The sequence below is a fragment of the Buteo buteo genome, chromosome 7, assembly GCF_964188355.1.
Source record: "Buteo buteo chromosome 7, bButBut1.hap1.1, whole genome shotgun sequence".
Lineage (NCBI taxonomy): Eukaryota > Metazoa > Chordata > Aves > Accipitriformes > Accipitridae > Buteo > Buteo buteo.
In genome coordinates this window covers 42,744,036-42,770,422 of record NC_134177.1, presented here as the reverse complement: position 1 = coordinate 42,770,422, position 26,387 = coordinate 42,744,036, and the positions used below count along the sequence as shown (strand labels likewise).

Sequence of the window (26,387 nt, the reverse complement as noted above, 5' to 3'; positions counted from 1 at the left end):
TCTGGCTGGGTCACAGGAAGATGGAAACGAGGTAGTCAGTCACACACAGCTTTGAAGGCCAACCTGTAACCGGCTGATGTTACATGGTCATTTCTACTTGTGTCACAATCGCAGGTGGGGAGTCCGGATAGATCACAGCTTCCCCGAGCAGGGCTGGACAACCAGGATTTCACCCTATTGGGACTAAACAACATTACAAAACCAATCTGGTCTGATTATTAATTAGTTTTATTATAATACTGCATATAAACTCTAGCCTGTGGTTGGAGGCTGTATAAACAAAGCAAATCCAGCTGTTGGCCCGATGTTTTATAGCTAAAAAAGACAAGGACAGACAGAAGGATAGAGAAAACAGATCAATGAAGGATTGGGAATTTAGACAGACAGACATTAACTGCCTTATTCCAAGGTCACACAATCAATGAACTCTAAGCAGAGTCCTGCTCTTTACACTTCAAACATAATACGAGCCTGCATTCCTGGTGATGGTGAGATTTCCAGATAGCAAGACAGGGCTGGTTCTGAGAATTCCTTTGCAGAAGACAACTGAGGTGCAAGTATTGAGTCTTGTGCTTTGTAAGAGCTACAGCAAACCTTCAAAATAGTGCAGTGGCAGCTTGAAAAAATTAGGAACTCCAGTCTGCCATTTCATGTGGTCATACTTTGTCCAGGAGATAAAGCTACCCAGATCAGACAAATCATCAAAACAACATTGCTTTGCCTGTGACATTGCCACAAGAAAGGATCAGCCCAGCATTAATAAAAAACCAGGGCTGAAACACGATACTTAGGTGGGGAATGGCAAAGAACTTTGGATTATGTAAATGCGGAGTTTTTCCCCATAAGGTTTCATCTACCCAGCTGCACACAAATGTACCTGAGAGACTTGAACAGATTTAAATACCCATTTCTTTTATCTTATTTACTTTGCTGACTCAGCGATTTCCATTGTTCTAGTATTGCCACCACGGTTACGAGATAAAAGCAGCCTCTGTGAAAAGTATTCCGGAATCTGATCTCAGCATCTTTGAAAACTCTGTACATAGACTGGATAGTGGCTGGAGCACAGCATCCATGGGGCTGAATTCCTCAGCAGCAAAGGCAGGCCTCCACAGCCTTCTTTGTGCAGGCTGGAAAAAGCAATTCTATCTAGGGATACAGCCTAGAATTTAGGAAGCCCTCCTTTACTCCATGGAGAGTGCTTCTAATAAATGTCACTATAAGCGTCATTGCTTTGCATTCTGGTTTTGACAGGGAGTCATTATTTTTGCCCTCTTTTCCATTAACTCAGCCCTTACTTGAAATTCCAACACAAACTTCATTTTCCCTAGCAGTGTCACTAGTTTGATGGTGACGCTCCATCTGCAAGGTGTGGACTCAATCAGGATGCTCTGGCTTCCTTTCAAAAGATCAGCAGCTGCCAGTCCTCTCTGTTGTGGAAAAGAGAATAGGGCCAAGTCTGGTCACTGGCATGCCCGTAGGATTTGTCTCTTACGCTTGTATGGTTTGTTTCACAGAAGAGCAGAGGAATCTTTCTAGTGCTATGCACACACTGTGCTCATCCTCTGCATCATGCGTAATGTCCTGTCGCTATCTACCAAGTGGACTGTACCCTGTGAGCTGTAACTCATCTTGCCTCTTAGCTTACCGGTGACTTATTTTTATACTTACTCCAATGAGTCCTTGCTTCCACTTTTTGACTTCCTTCTTAATCCTCTAGTCATTAAAGAGCTCCTAATGCAGAGACATACTGGTTTCTTCTGTGTTCTTTCCTTGCCTTTGCACTAGGATGATTTCCTACTGTCTCTTCAATACTATTTGTTTCAGACACTGAGAGATCTCTTGCACTCCTTTATCCCCAAGACAATCTTCTGAAAGGCATCCAAATGCATCTAAGTCACTTAAAAAATGGAACTTGATGTGTTTATGAAAACAAGATTCTGACCAAATTTTCTTTGCTACCAGCGTAGGAGAATCAATGAACCATGAGTATCTTTTAAAAACTCTCCTGGGAGTCCTGCTTCCCAGCAGACTGCCGAAGAATCTGTTTTGTACGTAGGTATTTGAAACATTACAACAAACATCAGAAACAGAAAAAGATTTATTAGAAATATTACACAGATTTTTGCATCATACATTTTAATAATGTTAATCTTTAAATATTAGCATGTCCAAATCTGGCAATGCCTAGTATATACATTCTAATGTGCTCTTTGTATAAATTAGATTACGATGTAACATCTGTACCCAATAGAGAAAGCTAAAAGTACTTGACTGTTAGAGGTGATTACCCCATATGACAAACTCAAGCCTGGACCAACAATCAATAAAAATGTTGTGTCCAGCACTGCCCAGTGGAACTTGGCACACGTGCAAGTCAAAAATGTAGAGACCATCAGCTGAGAAAAATGTTAATTGCAGTTCAGTTATAAGCTCGATTCTACACCATATTGGTAAGTGAGTCTAAATGGCACTGGAGTTGGTAAGAACCAATATAGTCTAGCATAGTAGAAGTTATTGCTGGGTTTAAAAATGTCTTAACGCTCAGTGCCCTGAGTCTTTTTAGGCAAAAGCCCTCTTCTGACAGGAAAATGCATAATCTCATCCCATACAGACTCTGCCTTTTATCAGACACACGAGGCACAGCTTTGCAAACAGCTGGCCCCGTCAGATACTTCCTGCTGGAAGACCCCGTACCGTAAGCACGGGAAGATGAGGGTGGTACAAAGAAACTAATGAGCCAATGCTCGTATTTTCATTGCCGAGGAAGGGAGAAAGTCAGTGAAGCAAAAAGGTAGATTTTGAAGAGTTCCAGGTCAGGAATTAAACAGGGAAGAACCGATCATTCTGCCAGTTTGCACTTATTTGGTTTGGACAGAAAACTTGCACATAACTGGTTGCACATACAAAACGAGAAAAATCATAGAGAAAACCTGTAAAAAACAACTTCAAATTACAAAAAGAAAACCTGCCAAAACTCAAAGAGAATGTGTCTCACTGAGAGGAAACCGGAGAACGTGCATAAGTCAAAAATCACTCTGCTTAGTACGGCTGCCTTGCTGCAGCACAGGAAGAACCAGGAAAACTTTGTCCCCTTTGCATTTCTGTGACTGTCACAGGCACAGGAAGGGGAACCTGGCAAAGGCAGCAAGCTCTCCGCTCTCTTCCCTCCTCATCTTCTGAGATCCACCCCAGGCTGCACTCTTAGGAGAAATGTCACTCAAGATGACAGCCAGTAAGGACTCTCAAGGTTGTCCTTTGCTGTCCACAACGGCCCAGGTAGGTATGTCCCATATATGCCCCTCTCCTCACACGCCAGACTTTCACTCTATTCAGTTTCGTTGCATACTTTCAGAAACAGCTCATCAGCCTTTCCAGAAAACCTTCTTAGAGGGCTGACTCTGGGCTCGCTTCTCAACGCCTCTGTACCTTCCCAAGCCATGAAACAATTTGTACTTTCTATGACTCACCAGAAATTCTGGGAGTCAGATTGTATACTTTTCACACTTTAATCTCCTTTCCTCTCTAACAGCTATAGTACAACAGTCACACGATGCGATATCCCTCCATGGAACTTCACGGAAATCCCCATCCTAACCATTCTTCTCACGTGCTCATCCAAAATCAGCTATTTGGTTTCTTGTAGTCCAGCAGACTACCCAAGTACACATATACAAGCATGTGCAGGTATGTTTAAGAGTGACCGTATAGTTAGGGAGCATATGGTGACATGGTAAAGAGATTTCATCTGCCTGAATCAGGGAAAGATCCATTACTCCTAAGAGGCAAAGTCAGGAAGGATTCAGGCAGTTTAGGCAAACTGTTAACTGATACAACGCATTACACCATCCATGTCATATCATCACATGTTCCATTCTAGGACATTTTCAAAGGATTCTCAGAACTTCTGTGAAGACTATCCCTATACCCTCTAGCTTAACTTAATGACAAACTCTCTAATTTTAAAGGCAGCCAGAACTTTAATTTTGCAGTTCAAATTTGAGATGTCTTACAAGGGCCTGTAGATTTTCTGAAAATCAGGCTAGTCTGCAGCATCTTGTGTGGGTCAAATTTAAATTCATATTCAAATTTTAAGGCAGCATGAAAAAACAACAGTAATTTCTCAAAATCCAGATCTAGAAATGTAACTGTGCAAGGTTCAAAAGGAAGAAAAAATACACAACATTGTAAGAGCTAAATGAACAAATAAACAATATTCTTAATCTCAAAAAATAATCTGGAAGAGCATCTCTCAATCTCCAAGTATCAGCATTTCAACATGAGATGTTTTGCAGGTTTGAGGACTGAAAAGTAACATTGAACAGATGGTGAAACTGAGTATCTTCTTCCCGACTGACAGATAGCTCCTTGTTCTAACTCCTAAATAAGTAAAAAACTTTTAAGAATATACCATTAGAATTGGGTAGAATTAGTGTTTGATCTATGCTACTGGGGGGCAGGGGAGAATAAGCTGCAAAGAGATGACAGAAACATTGTTTTGCAAAAATAATTTAAAAAAAAAAGCTGCTAGATCAAACAGAATGTTTTGTAAGGCTAGAGTAAGTCTTGGAGAAACAGATTAGAATAAATGTCGGAACAGCGCTTGAAGCAAATGATACTGACACATTAGATAACATACATATTTAGTGTACATCTGCCAGTCACATGGAACACACACTTCCGGTGACCAGAGGGTTAAAATTATCTTTCTTTTTTAGATCAAGTGGAGCCCTCTGACTTTGAAATGTTTACCAGACGCTGGGAATTAAAACAGTTTTTCTCATCTCTGCAAGTGCCCGATCCAAAGCCCACTGAGGAATATGGAATTTTCTGTGTTGACTTCACTACGCTTTGAACTACAGCCCATTGGAGAGAATTGGGTTCTCTGCCAACGGATACCTCAAGGGAAAAGAGCCTGCTGCATCCACAAGGCAATGGAGCTCTGCAGTGTGACTGCCTTCCTAAACGAACTATGCTTAGCAGCTATTTTTCTCTTCCATCTTATCACATAACAGAAGACTTGTATCTGAGAACACTTAGAGCAACTCATCCTATGCTCCCTAGGGATGGCAGAGTGTGTGCTGAAAAAAAATGGAGAGTTTATTCAATCTAGAAAGCACTCTCTTGCAAAGAAATAACTCTGGCCAGCACTTAAAACTGCTTTCTCACAGTATAGGATGACACAAAGAGTGCAAGGGCACTGTAAGTGCGTGCCACTGTCCTTTTTTATCACACAGACTCTCAAAAGATTGGACTCAGACTTTTCTGGGGGCGATGGATTAGAATAAATGTCAAACTAAAACTAAGAGCAAGCGATGCTTTTCTCCTCCTGCGAAATAGGCATACACTGCATTCCTCCAAGTTCCTTTCTATTCAATACACTCACTGACCTTGGCCACTGTCATCTATCCCTTAATCCTGTATTTTGCTGCGAGAAAACCAAAGTCTGAAACAGGTTGTTTACTAATTAAAATGTGTTAAAAAACCCCCAACAACAAAGCACTGTGGGGAAGCCAGAGGCTGAGGATCAGCCACCTGCAAAGCCCCAGAAAACCTGAAACCAAGTTCCTTCTGTGAAATCACTTGTTTCTATTTCATGAGCCTTCTTCCAGGAGTTAAGAGCAGTGAGCACACACTATTACTTTTTGTGAGAGAGAAATGATCCCTAGCTCCCTACAATTAACATTCACAAAGCATCAAGTCTGGTCACAGGGTTAAACATGCTAACTAAACAACAACTTTCTCCTACCAGCATAATCTAAAGCAGCTAGGCAGCCTTCTATGAGGTCCTGTACAAAGCATGCTCCCCAAGACCCGCTCCTAGAACAAATTAAGCAGCCTGTTTGATCCTGCTATCCTTAAGAGACAAACAGAAAATTTAATTTCATAAGGTGAAATAAGAGAAACGGTATAATGGAAATTAAACCATATCTTTCAGACATTTTACTAACAGTATTATTGAGCTGGAAAACTATTCTCTGGCACCTTGGAGATTTCCATGAGACAGAGAGGGGTTCCAGCTACAGTCTTTGTAACTTGTGAGGTTGCAGCTTCCATGGGTACCCAAGTATTACTGCGTTCCTTTACAGGGTGACATCACTTCCAAGCATGTAACAGTGTCCTATGGGCTACATTTTATTGGACAGGGCACAGGCTGCCTCAAGATTCATGCCTCTACACAGCAATCACGTATCTGTGCTGATTATACAGGATCAACACAGAATAAAGAAGTTACTCCACTCAATCCACAAAAATATGAACTACTGAGATGTCACTGTATTGCTTAAAGAGTCATCACCTGATTACTGGCACCTTGCAAACTAAAGCCAGTAAATTGCATTTGCAATATTCCTGTGATAACTGTGCCTGCACAGTCAGCCGGGAAACCAAGCTCTGGCTTCCCATAGTAATCAAGTAATGAAGTTGTAGTAATAAACCTATTTTTCCTCAAAGAGATTACTTCTGTTGATCTGAAAAATGAAGTCCCAGCACCTAACAGGATCTTTTAGAGTTCTTTCACTAACTGGTGATGGAACAGAGCGTGGCTTCTGAGTTACAAATGATCCTATTATTATCCTGCTGGTAAAGCTATGACAAGCAAACTAGTATACTTAGTGGATCAGATGTGTGAGAATAACTCAGGTTAAGGTTCTACAGACCTATGTGCATGTCATGATGTTTTATAAAATATATGGAGGCAAGAAAACAATACATATTCGGGATGAGTTAAGCACGTTTTGGCAAGAAGAGCATTTTTGTGAGCTTTTGTATTAATATTAATCTCCCAGCCTCCCTTGAGTGCCAGCATAGTCCACATTGATTTAGAACTTCATTCTGTAGCAGGTCTCCTGTTGATGGAGTCTGGTTTGAGGCAAACATTGTTTAGCGCAAGGGATCCTCTTCAGAAATATCCCACGCGCGTTTGAAAATGCTTTGCAATTTCCATGTGGGAGTAAAATTACAGATGAATTTGGTTTGTAAAGATGGACAATGGATATTTATTTGGTTGCAGTCCCAGATGTAATCAAAATTATGGAAGAGCTTTCTTTCAAAGTAAGAGCTTAGGTTGGTTGTGGAAGAGGAGCAAGCGGATTTTTAAAGTGATCGAGTGCATCTGTAGCATTCTTTGTTCTCTTCCCCACTTCTGTCCACCTCTTGCTCTGCATCTCAGGTCTCAAAGTACTTGTAAATCTGGGCAACATACTGCATCACACTCTGCCAGTCTGGCCGGTCTGTGTACATCATCTCACTGAGCTCCTGCATAGGACAGACACATTGTCAAAACTTAGTCAAGCACCACCACTGGGAACATCACTGGGTGCTCTGAGTAGCTGTGGCTATTGAACACTACTTCTGCTTCCACTCCAGAGCTCCTTAAAGCCACATACAGTATAAAAGTCCATGGGAATATCTACTGGCCTAGTGCAGTTCTGAAACTTGTTAACAAACTAGTTAAACAGCCATATGCCTTTTACATTCTGAAAAGATTTCTTCCACCTGCAATCAAAGATCAATTCTCTATATAATTCCATTTAAATTGCTGCTTCTTTGCATGTCTTTGGTTCTGTATTTAGCTCATGAACCCCATAATATTTTTTCCTTCATATTAAACTTATCTCTTCTATGTCATCATATTACTGATTTTGGAAAAGGCTTTTTAAACAGTTTAACAACAAATTATCCTTCTGTTTCTTGAAACGCTAAAACAAAAGGAAAGAAAATGGTCTAACAGGCAAGTCTGCCCATGAAAATAGGAATCATCTGGAATCAGCTTCCAAGCAGAGGACATAATCAATACTCTCATTTCAATACTAGATGACCTCCAGAAGTTCCTTCAAATTATATTAATTCTATGATTCTAGAAATTCTTCCTGGAAGTTCTCCTAACACTATGAACTTTCAGACATGATGGTGCAGCCTTCCCTAGTGCTTTGTGAACATTTCCAGTGCAAGCTGACTGACTGACCACATGGCAACAAAGGCTTTGGAACAGCATGTGCAGCAAATCTTCCCTTGCTAAAAGAAGGCTACTCACCAGGCTGGGTTTGATGCCTACACTTTCAGCAGCTTGAAATGCTAACAGCAGATTTCTCTTCTGTAAAAATAAAACAAAAGTTCGAAAGGATTATCATCAAAGTATGATTCCTGAACCATACCCCGCAGCTGGTTAATCAGTAAGTTTAAATAAGCAGGTATATTTGAAAACTGAAAAACACTAGATTCAATACTTCCACATACTTTTTTGTATTAGTAAAGTATACCCACAAACAAGTTCTTTGTCTTTAAATAGCTCATCTACCTTTGCCCAAGCTACAGCCCTCTGTTTTTGACAAATAGGTTCTTGTGAAACTGATCACAACTGGGCAAAAAACCCTGCTGAGGTTCTGTCTTTATTATGAGTGAAAGGTTTCTGAAGGGGTGTGAACTAAATAAGGCATTCCTGTATACAGTATAATTCTTATTGTAATAGATAGTAGCTGTCTGAAGTAAATCCAGTAAATCCAGGTTCCTCCCCTTTGTGAGGGTCTTAATAACATTTTTGGAATGTGCTGACATGGTCTGACTTTCAGATACGTCGCTGTCCAAGTAGTTCAATGAATGATCTGTCTGCTTACTGATCCAGCACTCCTAATGTGTGCTGCTAACTCAGGAGTCCAAAAATGCTTTCGCCTTTCAAAAGGGATGCTGTCTTCATGTTTAGCTGCAGCACTCACTGGATTCAGGCAACTTGTCACTAACTCTTTATCCAGCACTCCCTGCATTTTGCTCTGGGAGCTCACTGTTGGTTTCCTTCCCCTTTTCATCCAGTGTGTTTGCTTTTTAAGTTCTCAACTGACACCTGTCTCTTACTGTTGCTCCCATCTACTTATTTTGTATCAATCAAGATCTTGCAACACTGTGTCTCCACCACATACCCCTCAAACCAGATAATGTTCACCATGAATTCTGAAAATGGTGTAAGCAGCCCGTACAACAACACTTACTTTATCCTGGCTGTTGAGCTCCTGGTAAGGAATATGTGCAGGCAAATACGTGTGCAGGAGAGCGCAGAAAGCCAGCCCATCACTCCAGCTGCTGCTGAAGTTGGTAATATCAATATTCTGTAAGAGAAAACATGAACCATCCCTGAAGAATGCTGCACAATAACAAAAATCTCTAAACAATAGTTTTTATGCAATCATGAAACAAAATCTCAGAGTATTAAAGGAACATAGATTTACATCTTCCATTCTCCCCTTGTTTTTCACATCAGGTAGAAAGATATCAAATAGGATGGCAAGTTTCAACGTCCCGGATAAGGGATTATTAAGGAGTTAAATGTTTTTCACACCAGGCCTCAAAAAGACTCTCTCCAATGCTTTCTAGAAGGTGAGAAATACCATGGGCAGAACACACTGCAGCTGCAATTTTCCTGTGCTAGCAGGAAGAAGTACTTTATATGGTCCCTTTCAATTACAGAATGGCAGAGAGATGATTTCTCCAGCACCTACAACAGAAGTCACTGACATTTTAAAATGGTGTTCTGTAATTGATTTCATGCTTTCTTGTCTCAGGATGTGTTACAGAGGGATGGATTTGTAGAACGATGAGGCAGTGTAATCAGTGTATTTGTCCACTGTTATCTTTCTGATATTACACAGCAGATACATGCTTTAATGAGAATGTGTAATTAACAATTACGACTTGATTCAGCCCCTTATCAAAAGTGGTATCAAGCTGATGAAATACTAACATAGTCCTCAAGCCCTAAATAAAGAATGTGCTTACTTGTATAAGAGTGGGAGGCTTGAACTTGGCAACAGCAACAGCTGAACAGGCAGCTTTCCAAGAGCTGGGCAGATGTGCCCAGTTTGCAGTCATTTGCATGAACGCATGTCTGCATTCTCATATTCTCTATCAGTGCAGCATCTTTCGTCTGCACATCACAGAGCACTTAAGAAAAGGCAGATAAAGAATGGAAGTCTGAGATATAGAATTTAATCATCTAACCTAATTCACAAAATGAGCTGTAAGCAGTTGAGGAAAGAACAGAGGTTTCCTGATGCTCACTCTTCTCCTACCACCCATAGCCACTGACAAATAAATGTGGCTGCATCACTGGTAACAAGTACAATACAAGATCCTTACAGAACAGAAACAAACAGAAACCTTTAAATCTTGTCTTCACACGTTTCCTGACATGACAACAAGGCTGAGTTTGCTTGAGAAAGCAATGTTTCAGGGGGCATGGATATATTAATAAACACCCAATTGAAACCCCAGAGCTGAGCTAGAGAAATCTCTGACTTTGTAGCAACGCTCCCACCACTGCCAGCTCCAATAGGAGGACAGTGAAAAGGAAACATTTTCAAAGAAATAGTCTAATATGGTTGCGATTTTAAATGGTCAAAAACCATCTTCCTTCCCCTTGTTGCTAGATGGTGGGATTCTTCTTTGCTAGTCATGTAGCTTATCACAAGGTGCACTCAGGCGCACAGAGGAAACCCAGTTTCCCTACTCATGACAACTGAAGTCCAGAATGTGCTACGTTCAACAGGTGGATTAGAATGATTACAGAAACAGAAACTGATATCTTATCATCAGCCCACCTGTAAAGAACTCCTTTAAAATACAAAGATTACTGGGGGTACAGAGTGCTCTCGGGGTTCTTCACAGGGATTCTCTTGCGAGGCACAGCTGTAGTTAAACATACACCTGTGGCCCAGTTCTGATCCTGCGAACAAGGTGACCTTTCTAATGCTCTTGTTTGCACTGACTGGCCATACCAGCACACTAATGAATTCTCATGGCTAAGTTTTGCTGCTGTAGTAGCAGCTCTAGTTCTAAATACCAGCTAAAAAAACCCCAGCGAACTAAGCAACAGCTGCTGGAGCATGGAAGGCTCCAGGTATGATGGTACTGCACCAACTCTCACACTACACAGCAGGTGTGGAGCTACCCTCAAATCATGTTGCCAGCCCCATCTTCCTGGGTGCTAAACTTCAACTCAGACTCTGCCACTTCATTTTCTTTATTCAACTATTTTCCGGTTTCTTTCAAGATTCCCCCAAAGACAACGCTTTTACTCCATCTCTCATACGAAAGCTAATGCAGATGCACTAAAACCCAGGCAGGAAGTATTTTAGCATATGCTCTTCACTTATGGTGCCTCACTGATTAGTTGACCAACCTGGACTTTGTCCAGTCAGACAGGATTTCAGGTTAGTCATAGATGTCCATAACCAAACATAACTCAAATTGAAGCAGTACAGAACATTTCAGGTCAAAATACTCTGGCTGTAATAAATCTACAAATCTAATGGGCTCAGAAAGCAGGCCATCAGCAGCAGACATTACAGCACTGCACCAGCCACCACATTGTATTTTGCTCTATTAACATCTGTCAATGGAGATAAAAGAAAAGCGACATAGTGGCTGAATACCATTACAAGAAAAAATCACTTTGCTCCAAAAGCTGTCTTGGCTTTGCCTAATCCATAAAGTCGCACCATGGAAGTCCAACTTTGTGTTACGGAATTGACGGAAGCTGGATTACTCTGCCTGATGTTTCAGACAAACAAGTTACTATTTATCAATCTGCAGCTAGTGAGAAAGGACTGACTGCCAAATTACAGAAGTGTTTTTAACGAGGCCAATATGTTTTATCAGCAAATAGCCTACCATCAAATGCCAATATTGTCATTGCATATTGTATGATAGAAATGGAAAATGGAGGTCATACCCCACCTGGCCCCACTAAAGGCCATGGAAACAGGAACAAACAAAGCCCTAGTAAAGCAACAGGACTAGACAAAAAGGCAAGACATGTTTGTGTGGGAACATTATATCCTATCCTCATTTTCATGATGCTATTATGAGAGACACATGAGATACAAAACTGTTCCTTCCTACAGTATTTCACCAGCCCAGCATCAGTTTGATAATTTTACTTACCTTTGTAGTTTTAACTATACCTAAAACTCTTCTTCTCCTCCCATCTAACAATATCTAGAGACAAGAAGTGCTAATGTCTACAATAAAATCAGAATTAGGTCCAAAAATCCTCACATGTCCAACAGCATTGTCCAGCCAGTCATCTTCAGTAATTCTTAGATCCAAGTCTTACAAACAAGTAAAAGTTCAAGGACGGGGTTCTGCTGACAATATTTAAACCATGGATGAAATCTACTGCAAAGTAGTATGTCACGACCAACAGATAAAACGAACTCAAATCTGAATTTTTGTCCTAAATGTAAATCCAAAATGAATGTTTGAAGGTTCAGCTCAACTGTTCAGTTAATAGTAGAACAAAAAACACTCAGACATACTCAAAACCACTTAGTTGCCATTTTCACATCCAACAAGCATCAGTGAATTGTGTTTTTTTCCTCTAAACAAATGCATTTCCATTTCATACATGGTATAAAACCCTCTCTGGCATTTCATCTTGGATTCTGTGTTAACTACTTTTCAGTTTGTGATATAAGGACATAGTAAATGAAAAGTGATCTTCTGTGTTTTGCTACACCGCAGCTTTACTTGTAATACCTCCCCACTACACCACACCAAGAGGAATTAAGTCAAAATAGAGGCACTCTGATTTCTCAGAAGACCTCTGGCTCCGCTGAAGCCAGGAAAAAAAAAAAAAGGAAAACAATTTATGGAATGAAAACCTTGGAAACGATTCACTTCTCTTGATTATTTTGGCAGTAGAACTTGTCTCAGTCTTTCTGCCGCACCTCTCTATTCCTCAACACACAGTCCATGACTATGTGGGAGCTATTTGTATACATGCTGGTTGTTAATGTACACTTCCAAACTGCAGGATGGAGAGTTTGGCGATTTCTCTGTCTCCCAGTGTGCTTACAGCAGAACCTCCAACTCAGGCTCTGAAAAACTACATGAGAGACCTAGAAGTTAACCTATATACGATAGCACCCTTTAGGAGGAAGATGCACCATCAGAGCATATGCAGAATGAATGTAGGGAGAAATATGAAAATGGAATAGGGACTGCAGATCAAACTGAGCTGTAGCGCTCATTAGGCAGGCTGTAAAATTTGCCATCTTTTGGTCACAGTACGTCTCATGGTCACTAGTACCCCAATGTCTATCTTTAGCATGCTATCAGTGGATCCACGCTGCTAAAGACATCTGCACCAGAGATTAACCCCTGGCCCATGGGTCAAGGCATGCCGAGTAGCTTAGGTCTGCAGCGCTCAGGGTTACTAGCTTCCTTTGGAGCAGACATATCATATCCATATTATGCAGCACTTGACCTGGGTCTTCCCTGGTGCTGTTAAGAAAATAACTGGGGAGGTGGGGGTGGTGTAGTTGAAAACCTTGAAAGAACATGAAAGTCAGGCCAGAAGAGAGGTGTTTTTATAGCATGATGACATAACCATCTTTACATACCCTGTGTGGAGTGGCAAAAAGGAGCGCGGAAAGATATGAGGGCACAAAGATTGCTGGGATAGTGATAGAGTACTGTGTAGAGCATAGAGGTGTCCAGACTAAACTATTTCCAGTGTAGTTTCCAGGCTTCTTGTCAGGGAAAATAGTTCATTCACTTCAAATGAAAGCTTGAAGCTAGCCTGGAACTCTGTGGAAGAAAGCCTGCAATAAATACGACCTTAGCATCATTCGTCCCACCCTGCCCCCTCAGCATACAACATGCCCTCCTGCCTCTCAGAAGTCATTAACCTTAGCCCCCCACCCCAGGAACAGGACCTTTGCTTGCAGATAACAGAGTGCTATGAGAGCCACGGTAAAGACACACAGGGAAATCTGTGTGATCTGTTCTCACTAAAAACAATGTCTTGTTTATCTGAGGGAAAAACAACCACCCCATTAGATTTCACTAGATCTTTGTCTCCAAGTCTTCAGTAAAAAGCAACAATGACATTGTCCACTCTTCATTATAGCCTGAGTACATTAAAATACTGACACAAGATATTCCCACTACACAGATGTTACTGTGCCCACAGCAATGGCTCTCTGAGTCATAATTTTCTCTGTAAGACCCAGAATTATAAATTATAAACATGAATCAGCTTGAAGCTATCCTAGAATTTTGTGGAAGAAAGCCTGCAATAAATATGACCGTAGCACCATTCTTCCCACCCTCCCCCTTCAGCATACAACATGCCCTCCTGCCTCTCAGAAGTCATTGGTACAGAACGACACACCAGGAACACACCAGAGTGGCTAATTGTTGGGTTTCAGCCCATACAGAATGTAGACTCTAAATACTGAAGACAGAACTAGTTAAAGTAAATATATTGAATAAACCAAAGGGAATTGCCTTGTTTTTAATAGCAGCTCCCCCTTAACTGGCTCAGCTTTCTGCAATTGGTCCTGCTTATCACTAAGCAGAGACCCACATCTCCTCCACAGACCGAAAGTCTTACAGCTCAGTGTTTTTATGTGGTTATATTTAGACACAGATGTCTGAACAGGAACCTCCTTTTCATGAGCCACATCTCTGCGAATCTGAACTCTGACCCTTCTAACGTAAAATCTGATCAGGGTACCTTGAAGGCAACTTCCAAAGGTTACCTACACCCACCCATCTTTAACAACAGCGGCATGAAACTGCAAATCTAATTTGGATTTATTACACCCTAACTGGTTGGGGACACGTTAGCGGGCTTCAGCCAAAGAGGTTCTATCAAAGGAAGCATATAAGCTTTGAGCTCTGGGCAGGCAAGTTCTAAACAATTCCTAAGAAGCAATACAAGTGAAGAAGGGCTCCTTTTAGCATGACCTAACCTCTTGAGCAAACAAAACACTCCAGTTCATCTAAAATGCTGCAGCAAAGATATGAAACATCTGGGCAATCTACTGGAAATATGGGTGAATTAGAAGTGTGGTCAGGTCCAGTTAACACAGATGAAAGGCACGAATGCCTAAAATTAAAGACTACCTAGATTCTTCTGTAATTACAGGGTGCACCCAGATAACTTGGACAATTGCACACAGCTATTTTCAATGGGTAGCTGCAAGTCTACAGTGATTTGCATATCACAGTCAATCTACTACAAGGAACCTTTCTGAATTCTCTTACAAATCTTTTTCTGTTAAATGGAATACACAATAAAGTAATGCTTCTTGATTAAAAAAAAAATATCCAGAATAACTTGTGGAACAGCAATGCTGTTTATTGTGTAGAGATTAAGTGGCTAGCCAAGATTGGGAAGGAAGCCAAATGACCTTCTAGCCTCCAGGCTGTATTAATATCCCTAGTTCAAATGGTTCAGGCAGCTGCAGTCTCCGTAAAAATTGTTTTAACCTTTCTTTGAAACTTTGTGTTTCTATCCCCATCTTCCATATTTCTAATGTTTCTACCAGCCATGTCAGTAAGTCATGCATCTCATTGCTGATTACACATGTATGAAACAACATAGCTCAGACAACATAAAATGCTCTGTGAAAATGCTGTTAAATTATGTAATTACAACACAGTGAAATGATAAGGAACTGGTGCCAGCTCTTTAAAGGTTATCCCATTTACTGCATTCCTTTTTATAAAGAAACCCCATTTCCCATCACATTCCTAGGTTCTGTTTGCTCCTTGCTCCACTGCTGCCACAGGTGTTGACTTGGGTTTACAGTTTATCATTTGCTTCAGTTAAGTGTGAATTAATGAGCCTTCTTAGCATAGACAAGACATTAGAAAGAGAGCTGATGACTATATTTTTTTGCAAATGCATCAAACATCAGTTGACTACAGTAGTCACATGGAGCAGGGACATTTAAAAAGAGGAAATTTAACAAGCTTATTGTCATGCATCCTACACAAAGATTTTTCAGCTCCCAACTATTTCAGTCTCTCAAAAGCCAGAGATCTGAGAAGATACCAAAAAGTTAGGCATGTCCAATTTTCTTCATTACCTTTCCTAGCCGTGTCAGACTGGCAAGAACAGGTAGCATGATGATCTCTAAAGTTCTGTGCTCAAAACAAGCTCATCTGACAGAAGTTGTCTCAGAAGCATCATTCAGAGTAAATTGTAAAGCCATTCTAAAATGATCTGTGCACTTTTCAAGCTCAGCTCTTTCTTCATGAGGTATTGAGGAGGTCCATGACCTCTACAAGGCAGCTTGGTTCTGGTATTTTGATTACAAAAGAGATGTGGCGCTGCTATAGCTAAAGTTTTCATAAGAATGAAAAATGAAAGTAATTCTAAATGGGAGCTATTTAAAGTAAAAAAAAAGATAACGTAATTATGTGACCTCCCATTTCCTCTGCTTGCAAGGTAAAAACCAGTTACTACTGACACTGAAATCATCACTTTAACTATACATATGAGTAACCTCCCTAATGAGCCAAATAGCATCCATTCGTGCCCATCAGATCTATTGCTCCCAGCAATGAGTGGACTGGCAAACATTTCACTACACTTTGTTCACATTTTTTAGGTTTTCTTTGCATTTTGATATATAAAGACTGACTTTTCAAAATGAAAACAAATTCTGGTGATCAAGGGCTGAGAGTAGTTGCTGGCACAGTGCACATAACACACAGTGAATGTATTTGAACCTTTCCTAGCAAATAATACAAGTTGTTTTGAATGCAAATTACCCCATGACAACATTCTCATTACTAGAAGTCACCTACTTCAAAGGTCTCACTAAATGCTAGTAAAGTAACAGTCGTTTGTACGTATTCCTCCTTTTTGGGTCTTAATTGATCATGTTGCACACCAGCTTCATGAGAGAGAGAGAGAGAGAGAGAGAGAGAGAGAATGTATAATGCTGAATTTACACGGAACTGGCTTTTTATTACACAAGCATACAGGACCAAATGAGAGCTGGTATAAGCAGAAGCAATTTTATGGACATCTCCGGGCCATTTCAGAGATGAGGTAATGGTGACAAAAGATGATATATCAAGTGTGACTGGTACTTCTGTAATTTACACCACTGTCACAGTGGGCAAAACAAGTGTTAGTTATACCTGGAGAGGCAGAGGTGGATTACACAGCAAGACCAGGAACTAACAAGTTCTCCTCCTTGTAATAATCCTATCAGATATTGAGGAGTTCTTATTTTTGGTACAGATCTCTTTTCTGCTCTTCAGTATAAATTATACTTGTTATGCTCACCTGCTGAAAGCCAACTCCCTGCTTGCTACACAACTAACACTTCCATCAATCTTCTCACCAACTCATATAAATGACGCCACTGCTGAATGCCACAGAGAAGAAACAGACTGGGCTGTGTTCCTTCATTCCCAAGGCTGCAAGAGTGAAGATGCAGCAGCATAGCTCCGAGGACCACACAGATACTCTGGGGAAGGAGGGAGGGAGAGCGGGGGAGGAACTATCCCCTCTGTGTCCAAGACAGCAGCACAGCTACTTCCTGCCTGGAGCCCTGGTGCAGAATCGCTAATGACCACACTGACTGCTCCCACAGCTATTTCTAATTATTTGTATTGAGAGTTCAGAGATTAGCCATGTCCTGGAATTTCTGGGCAGAGGGGTAGGCTGCAGACTGCAGCAGGCTCTCGGTAAAGGATGGAAACAAGGTGGGGAGAGGTCTCAACAGCAAAGGATATTCATGGAACAGGCAGCAGGGCTCAGCTCTCTCCCAGTTAAATTCACAGTTTGGAGCTGTTCCAGCTGGTGACCAATCAATTCAGTGTTTTCACTGATTGTCATTGCATCCAGGCAACACAAGGAAAGCGTCTTGGACTTTGGGATGGATAGAATGTAAATGCTATTTTTAAAATTACCCAGCAGGATAGAAAGTTACGCATGAGAGAGCTGCATGGGCGTTCATTTTATCCCTCCAATCAAGAGACTTGTACTTGTTTACAGGATAAAGCCCCTTATGTGAAAAAAGGTAGAGCTTGGCTCAAGTTATTGGGCTACACTGGAGAAGCACGTTTATCCACTGGCATCACTGTGAAGGGGTTTTACACATTAGTAATCAACCTGATTATTCCCAACATGCCATGATTTGGCTACTGCTTTTATTTTCCAGACCCAACCCTGGGTCCAGCTGGAACACACAGAGAAACTGCATGTACACATTCAGCTATAAGTGTTTGTATTTAGAAGAAGAAAACTTTTGTTCTGGAAAAAAATTGGGAATACCTTGAAATTTTAAGCCCATATTTTCATTAATTAAAAACTCTCAAGATTGCCTTTTTTATGAGACCATCTTCCCAAATATTACTGAGACTCATCATCATCCAATGATACATGATATAATGATCTATATTTTAACAGCTAGGGAAATCAAGGCAATGGTATTATGCAAGACTGCCAAGATCATAAAGATGGTCCAGAGCAGACTTGGAAGCAAAATTCCTGACCAACTTATCGTCAATTTTTATTTAAACACAGGATAATCCCTCCCATCTCAACAGCTATTACCAAGGTTCCCTTCAACTTTTGCATAAATAGGAAAAGTCTTTCTGAAGTCAACATCCCCCTCTTTGGCAAAAATCAAAGAAACACAAAGAGAGCCAGAAATTTTACCCATTTCTCAGAAATTCACAGAATAAACTATTAGCTACCTGGGGAAAACCCACTGCACGTATGTTCTACTTCTAAATGTCAAAATGCTACAAGTACTGTGGCTGCAGAGCTCTTGGTAAGCGTGTGCACCCTCTCGTAACAGAAGGAATATGCTAGCGTATGGTACTTTAGGGTAAGTGTCATTGTTCACCAGAGAACAACTTTGTTGCATTAATGGTATTGGGAAATATAAGACAGACAGCTTTTTCCTGCTTGCTCAGCAGGCTCTGGCCATCAGCTTCTAATCTCAGGCACACAGGTTGGTGTGGCAGAAGGGAAATCTTCCCAGTCCTCCCCTGAAGAGAGAGACTCTGCCATGAATGCTGCTTAGAATGAATGGATGGCTGCCATTTAAATCCAGAGGGGTTTTGTTCAGTGTTTTTCTTCACCCACATCACACAAACTGGCAGTTACTTGTTTTGCCATTGATCTTCAGCACACGAGATCACAGTACTGTAGGAATCCAGCCTTTCCAGACTGCACATAAACTGTGCATAACACCAGATGGGATTTACCTCCTACCCTTGTTGCTTGAAGACCTCACTTGAAAAGGTGGCCAGAAAACCTGTATGACCACTCCTCAGTGTTACTGCTGAATTACAGAATGCCACCTCTTACATAGTTCTCACGACTAGTTAAATATTTAGATAGAAACCTGTTTACTATTGATATACGAGAGAGAGAGAGAGATCGATAAAATTTGGAAACATACTGAAACAGCTTTATGCTACTTGTCCACACAAACACAAAAAGTAATGTAGAAAGGGTAAGAGAATCACACCCATACCCAAGTGTACATCTTGTGATTAAGAAACAACTGGGTTCTTTCCTTTATTTCTTCAGGACAGTGCACAGCTGTGCTGGGATTCTCAAGGCTTTAAAACTAAGCTCCATTATATTAGTGTCAAAGGAAGCGTTTGACCGATTGTTTTACGAGCCAAGTCCCAGGAATTATATTCTGCCCAGGTTCAGAGGTTGAGAGGGCTGATCCTGGGTTTTGTCCCATTCAGCTCTTTGATTCTTTACTAGAACTGCCAGCCTGAGCACCAACCGTAAGGACTGTGGTAGCATTTGCAATATAGTCTCTGTTCACTCTTTGTGGTCCAAGGCGGTGCATAACTCAAGTGTTAGTGAGGCAAAGTGCTCAGTCAAGACTTAAGACTGAGACAGTAGTTGCTTAAGTAGAAAGATAACGTCAACTACCCACACTAATGACGTACAAAGAAATAACAGACTTCCTGTTTCTAACTATAACCCTTAGTTTCCAGAATAAGGAAGAAACTGTCAAACACGGACATGTTAATGTACTACTGGCCATGAAGGAGCTTTTGGATCTCCTATAAAGCAGGAATATCCCTGCTTGATGCATCAGCAGTCAAAAAATAGTCATCCTGGCTGGCTGTCCTACCAGCAGAGAGAGTCCACCTCCCTAATGAGAACGCATTGGCCCCATGACCGCTTGACCAAAGGGAATAGTTATGTCCTCATCAGCTTATCTGCATTTGTACATCTTTGGGCCACACTTAATCTGTGCTGGATCTCATCCAGCCAGCAAATGAGTCAAAAAAATATGAGAAAAACCAGGGAATAATATCATGCAATAGGGCTTGAGAACAAAGAGGATATGGAGGAAAAACCATCTAGTACAAAAAGAAAAGGAATGCAAATTCCTATGAGAAAAACAAAGCCACAAATACATAAACAAAAAGCTAGCATTAGTCTGAGTTTAAACTGAATACAAAAAGGTGAAAAGCTTTATATTATATCCACCGTCAAACCGCTAGTTAACCAGTCTCTTGCTATAATTACTTGACAAACAGCAAATAATGCAACAGCCTTCATTTTTCTCCCTAAGCTTTTACATCTTTGCTACATGAAGAATGTAGTACTATGCAGAGACACCAACCTTTACGTAGTCTGATATACCAGCTTTATGCTTCTAGTAGCAAAAGCAAAGCATTCAGAATAACATTTAATGACTTTTAGGTTAAGTTCAGAAGTAATTTGTTTCCAATTTCTGTCTCTCAAGGCTGGAATAGCCATAATAGCAGGAATATTTCAAGGTAGGACTTTTTTTTCCTCTACCAGGATATTTCATCAGAGCCCTAAACTATATGTTTTAAGAAAAGGAAGCTTCAGAAAACAATTCACAACTTTTGAGGCAAATATTCAGAACAGTTGGGCATACAGATATTTGTATTTTGCTAATTTCGACTAAACAATACAATGTCAGAGAGTATCACCCTAAAAATAGTTCCTACATACTCCTAAGCATACCTTCTAAAACTGCACAGTGTTCCTGGGACCTACTGCAAAGTCAAATAACTCTGAGTAAGGCATGGAAACAAATAAATAATTTTCTTCCAGCTTTGCTCGTAGTTGCTAGCGTCTTTTATGCAGAAAAATTAAAAGGAATTCTTTTCTCCACTACCTGTACAACATGAAAGCTATGTAAAGATTGCTCTGGTTAGTAGTTTCTCCATGCTGTTGAGATTCCTCCAGATGGTATAAAATCAGATCTGAGGCTGGTCCCGCAAATCAGTAAGACCAATACCAATTTATCAGCCATCTCATATTGGTGTCAGTGCTAATACAGAGCACTACCTCTTTTCCTGAAGATGCCCACTGCCTTTATCCATAAGCTGGTGTAATGACACTGTCATAGTCAGGGAGATGATATAATGCAATGGCTTGAATGCACAGGTTGGGAATACATGAAATATAAAAATCTTCAGAGGCATAGCTGCCATTTCCCTTTGTCAGTTCTAGAACATTCCTTGCCTCCTTCTGTTTAGCATTCCTCTACTTAAGACGACCGCAGAGGTAGCTTTACTAAAAGAGATGGCGGTTCTTCAACAAGTGGATCCCAAATGGGTCCTGTTAAACCAAATATAACTTTGATAAAAAGAATAATCATGATTGTACATTGGAGAAAAGAGTCAGTCTCAGATTCTCTTCTCCTCTGTGCCACAGGATGGATGTGTAGTGGTTGGAAAAAACATAAAAATAGTTCTTTTAAGTGAACCATATTCATTAACATGGTAGCAATTCCCTCCCCTCTCTGGAGAGGGTATATGTGGCAGAAACAATAATCCTCGGTTCTAATGATCATGGGTTAAGTGCCTCTTGATGTTCTGTGTTTTCACAATACATCTGTGGATAGTAATAGACTTAATCTAGAGAGGTTTGGCCCCTTGACAAATGGTCTCCACAGACAGCAGTCAGAACCAGGACACTTAAATAACACCACAGTCACTAATGATATAATTATGGAAGGTGATAATGCAACAAGAATGACTCTCAGCAGCTTCCAGGAGTTACAACTCCTAGGAACGGAGCCTATTAGAAAAGAGGCACCCAATTTCTACTTCACACTGTTGCTATGATGTATAATCTTTTTAAATAGATGAAAAAAAACAACCCACAAGATGACAGAGAAAAGGCTATTTTAACATAAATAACTTACTCTCAGCAGGCTTTGTGGTTTAAAGGACTTGTGTGGTAATTGAGTTCCAGAGCCACAAAAGCAGTTCTCAAGCCTGGTCATCCCATCACCCTACATTACACACCATGATGTCAACAAATTCAGAGAGGCAGAAGGAACAGTCTATGTACATCTGGCAAAAGAGATCACATGCCAGTGCACAATTCTTATAGGGAACCATACATTAGATTAAGGGTGTTTTTTTTAAGCTGGAGATTTTCCTCAATGAAGTTCTGTACAAAACCACTGAGCCCAAAGCCTTATTTCACCACAATTTTTTTTACTGGTGAGATTTTTTTTAGCACCTCCCCTGCATAATTATTCAAAACTGATGGCCAAAATGCCAGATAACATTCATCTAGGCATTGAAATATGACAATTGAAATCATATGATCGATCATGCCACAGTTTATGCAATCCCACTTTCATATTCTTTTCTCTTAGTCACTGAACTAAGCTTCCTCTTTATTTTCATTCTAGTGATTCTGTTTTCATGTTCTAAATAATTACTCTTTCTCCTTAGCATTCATAACTTTTTGATATCAAATCACTGTTAAAACAGGGATCTTAGAAATGACAGAGCAGATTAGAGAAACATAGACGCTTTCATGTTTCCCCTCAGTTACTGTAAACTCAGGCAATTTCTTTTTTTAAAAAACAAACAAAACCCTCCAGGCCACTACTAATTTGTGTTGCACTTCTCTCAACTCCCTCTGGTGTTCTTCTCTTGTTTTATAAGATTGCCTCCTGGGGAACATGCTGAAGTTCAAAGCCAGGGAATGTTCCCACTGTAATCAATGCAAGGATATATGCCAGGAGCAGGATGTAAATTTCTATCTATAGTATAAGCCTTGTATGGATTAAAGCATTTAAAAAGTGCAGCCTTGTGTGCTGGTCCCTAGGTTTTATCCTCAGATACCTTCCCTGGGTCACTAATCCTGAGGAATCGGGGAATCTGGGACACAGGTAGTAGCTGCTACTGAGAACATCAGTTATTCTAATCCATTTTGCTCATACTGTTTAATGAAATCTGGTATCTTCATAATTTAAACAGAAAGGAATCTCCCTCTTCCTCACCAGCTAGTAACAGGAACTGTTACTAGACCTCAAAGGCAGTAAGTTTTGCCACTGAAAAAAAGAAGTTAAGCAGTCAATCAGCAAGTCTTTTATTCTCTCATTCCACTGTGTCACAGAGCTGAAAACAGTTTGCATCCAAAGTTATCTGTGGTTCTGGAATTCATGTTAGAAAAAACATGACAGATTATACTGGGATTTACACAGAAGATGTCTCATAGACAGAGGTATTATCTATGGAAAAGAAGCCATGCACGTCATCAGGGTTCTGCTCGGTGGAGTTCATTACCTCATTTCCACCACTGCAGTGGCTAAGGCAGGAAGGAGGATGACTGACTTTATTCCACTCCAGTTCTTTGTACTCAAGAATGATAAAAACTCCCTGTGGAGCTTAATATCAGCCTTATCGTAAGAGTGCAAGGGTCTGGGAAAAGCAAGTTCAAGAAGAGTTAGTGAACGCACCGCAAAGAGCACAATGGGAATGAGAATCTGAGGAAGACTGTCAAAGAGATAATGCCTCTAAACGAAGCAGTGAAGATAGAGAGGCAAGACTCTCACCATAAATCAATACTGTGTTTGTCCTTCAGTTAATCTGACTTTAATTTCTGCCCTGAGATCTTATACTCTGGGTAATAAGGCCCCCCACCACATCACAGTCTGAACTTCTCAGACTCTCCTGGATTATGCAGCATTTGTCAGTGCTTTACCTGCTTGTTCTCAAAAACTGCTGAAAACTCATTCTGCTGCTTTAGAAAGAGTAATGACAGAGGACAGCCATGAACAGAACAAGAGCCTCATCAGACCAGGAACCAAAATGACAAAGTTTTTTCTGAAACATCATCTGGAGAGTCACGTAGCAACAACACTCCAGCAGCCACAGATAGTGCAAAGACTTCCACTGTCCTCTGAAGCATGGACATACTTTCCTCCAGAGACTAATACTAAAAGGAAAAACAAATAGACCCAGATTGCCTTGCATGTCTCCTGGGTGGCCTGCCATCTGATACACAGTTAGCTCCACTACTTGGGTTCAGCATAGAAAAACAAAACTCATTTCCTATTCTATCATGAGGGGAATACTCATCACCCTTGGTGCCAGTCTGGTACCTACAGAATGAGGACAGGCCTCTATATTTGCAAAGCCACATAATAATTTCTAAAAGCAATACATTTAGTCCAGCTTGGGTGTAATGAGAGTAAGAAAAATACAGGCTGACTTTCAGAGAACACTTCTAACAGTGAACTAATCAGAGTTAGACTGATTTAAGAGAAGTGGAGGAAGCTTACCATATGTGCCATTTGAAACAAAAAAGGGCAACACTGCCAGGAGAAAGTGTTACCTGAGAGATGGGTTTGCCAGCTTAACAGAAGTTAGACTTGGAAAAGTTGTATTTCATGAATCATTTTCTGAGGACTGGATGGGAATGTTCCCCCCCAACTTCAAATCCAAGACCGGGAGAATTTTAGTAGATAATATATAAAATAAATCAACACAGCATAGAGCATATAATTTCTGGGGACAGTACTGTAGCCTTTCAGGCAGTATCACAGAACTGGAGGCTAAACGCTAACCCTGGCTTTATTCTTTCTAAGGTGTGTCTAAAGTCAAGAGCTTTCTCTGATACCTGTCCTTCTGTGAAACTGGTGAAAGCCAGATGAATATGCCAGTGCTAAGAAATTACTCAAACTTTTATAGATCAGTTTACTTAAAGGGAAAGCTACTGTCTTTTCTTCTGAACTCCTGCACCCTGCAGCTAATGCTTCATAAAGAGCTGGTTGTGAAGGAAAAAAAAAAATTATTATTTACTTTAAAAGATGGACTCTGCTTTTATTAAAGACTTGCTCCAGGGTGCATCTCATGTGGTGATAACTGCTTTTGTCTTCTGCTCTAAGTAACAAACAATATTATTCTTAAGAAAGAAAAATCTCAACATTATATCAAACCAAGACTATCCTGCACACCCAGCATATATCACAGGATGAACTGTTGTCTATAGTTGCCTTCTACAGCTCAGTTACAAGTAGAACCAAAGGCCTAACTCAGCTGCGTACAAACACTAGCCAGAGCTTGATATAAGCACAGCAATGGCATACAAGAACTGGACAAATCATTATGCCTGTTTAACAGTGAAAATCACTCTGCAAAGAAATGAGACATTCTCAAGCAGTCAAAACTTGCTTTGTAAAATCCCGTTAAACTGCAGCAGGTTAGAAAGAGTGGGGCCCCGAACCACAAACTTCATTTGGTCAAGGCCACACGAAGAAATATTTCTTTGGTTTTACAGAAATGACCAATGAAAAAACTCTCACAACAGCACATCACTCACAGAAGCCTACAGAAAAAATATTAGAATGTAATTTCAAAAATTGATGCCAAATTGAAGCTGCTGCGCATATACACTCTGTTTCTCACCATCAGTGACCTTTGATGCAGTAAATATTTTGGGGTTTGTATACAAATTACTGATGACAATATAACATTGGGGACTGCAGTGTTAAAGAAATGAAGGAAGAGGATGGAAACACCCAGCAGGCATAAACATGCAAAAATCAGCAGACTGAAATACATATGTTTCTTTGAAGTGACATTGCTTACTGCACACGTATAGGAAAGTGATGAATTACTCTCCAGAGAAAAGTAAAAATGTACCTATTCCCATACCTGGTAACCTTCAGTCTTCTTTTGGCACCATTTCAACAGAGCATTCCTCTTTGAACCACCATACTCTCGAGCCAGGGCTGCCAGTGGGTCCTTCCTCTCCACACTAATTTGGGGGGAAGCATAACGGAGTAGAAGATAAATATGCTTGAAGTCTCTTATTTTTTACCAGTGTATAAATAATATCTGTATGACAAAGCAGAATGGCAGCACAGAACCTAAATGTAAACCAAAGTGTAATAGGTTTCAGAGCTTGCATTCTACATTTGCCTTTATATGAGACAAATTCAGTTTGTATCACTGCATACAAAAAGCCGAAAAAATAGCAGCCTATGGATACTCGATGGCACGTGTTAACCTAGCATTTCTGCTATTATTTTCATCAGCTTTACTTAAAATTTTCAAGTAACATCTTCGCTTTACATATTGAGAACCAGGATTTAGGGTGTAGAACTGAAAGAAACTATCTAAAGAATCTGTAACAGCAAATTCACATCCAATTGAGCTGCTGCAGAAAGAGTTCTTGAATAAAATGAAAAATCTCGAAGCTGTATTGCAGTCACAGCCTTGAGGACAGCTAAAAGGCCAACAATAAAAACACCCATATTGTCTCCGCCCTACAGCTTCTACTGTTGGAAATAATGGTGGAGATCAGAGGAAAATATATG

At 40.4% G+C, this 26,387-nt stretch overlaps 1 protein-coding gene across 4 annotated transcripts in view; it reads right to left on the bottom strand.

The window, feature by feature from the left end:
• Positions 1 to 2,083: 2,083 nt before the first annotated feature.
• Positions 2,084 to 26,387, bottom strand: part of SPECC1 (sperm antigen with calponin homology and coiled-coil domains 1) — a 101,685-nt gene continuing 77,381 nt past the window's right edge. For all 4 annotated transcript variants that reach the window (XM_075032814.1, XM_075032812.1, XM_075032813.1 and 1 more), the window contains 4 exons: positions 25,723 to 25,825; positions 8,985 to 9,101; positions 8,036 to 8,095; positions 2,084 to 7,257 (listed from right to left, as the gene is read on the bottom strand). In XM_075032814.1, the coding sequence (XP_074888915.1) occupies positions 7,168 to 7,257; positions 8,036 to 8,095; positions 8,985 to 9,101; positions 25,723 to 25,825 (370 nt within the window). In that variant the 3' untranslated portion in view covers positions 2,084 to 7,167. The remainder of the gene's footprint in view (positions 7,258 to 8,035; positions 8,096 to 8,984; positions 9,102 to 25,722; positions 25,826 to 26,387) is intronic.